Source organism: Vombatus ursinus, unplaced genomic scaffold (genome assembly GCF_900497805.2).
Source record: "Vombatus ursinus unplaced genomic scaffold, bare-nosed wombat genome assembly UNPS02015165.1, whole genome shotgun sequence".
Lineage (NCBI taxonomy): Eukaryota > Metazoa > Chordata > Mammalia > Diprotodontia > Vombatidae > Vombatus > Vombatus ursinus.
This window is the reverse complement of record NW_020954943.1, coordinates 1-443: the sequence shown is the minus strand read 5'-3', so window position 1 is coordinate 443 and position 443 is coordinate 1. Positions and strand designations below refer to the sequence as shown.

The 443-nt window shown below is 59.1% G+C and overlaps 1 protein-coding gene across 1 annotated transcript in view; it reads left to right on the top strand.

The window, feature by feature from the left end:
- The window catches only part of LOC114031377 (keratin-associated protein 10-8-like), a 994-nt gene extending 557 nt beyond the window's left edge, over nt 1-437 (top strand). Inside the window, exon 2 of the mRNA XM_027846436.1 lies at nt 7-437. Within this exon, the coding sequence (XP_027702237.1) occupies nt 7-428 (422 nt within the window). The 3' untranslated portion in view covers nt 429-437. The remainder of the gene's footprint in view (nt 1-6) is intronic.
- The last annotated feature ends 6 nt before the right edge of the window (nt 438-443 follow it).

Below are 443 nucleotides of genomic sequence, written 5' to 3'. Positions count from 1 at the left end.
CCTGTGTGTCTCTCATCTGCAGGCCCGTATGCAGTCCAGCTGCCTGCTGTGTGCCTCTCTCTTGCAAACCCACTTATTGCAAGTCTTCATCTTCTTCATCCTCCTCATCCTCATCCTCATCTTCCTCATCCTCTCACTGCTGCTGCTGTGCCCCCTCCTCCTGTCCAGCCACCATCTTGTGCCACCCTGCCACCTGTGTGTCCCTCATCTGCAGGCCCGTGTGCAGCCCAGCTGCCTGCTGTGTGCCTCTCTCCTGCAGACCCTCCTGCTGCACCACCACGTCCTCCTCCTCTTGCTGCTGTGCCCCTTCCTGTTGTCCAGCCACCACCTGCTGCCACCCTGCCTCCTCTGTCTCCCTCATCTGCCAGCCCACATGCTGCAGACCCGCCTGCTGCACTGCCACCTATGGTCAAAAATCTTCCTGTTGACCACAGGGCATTTGT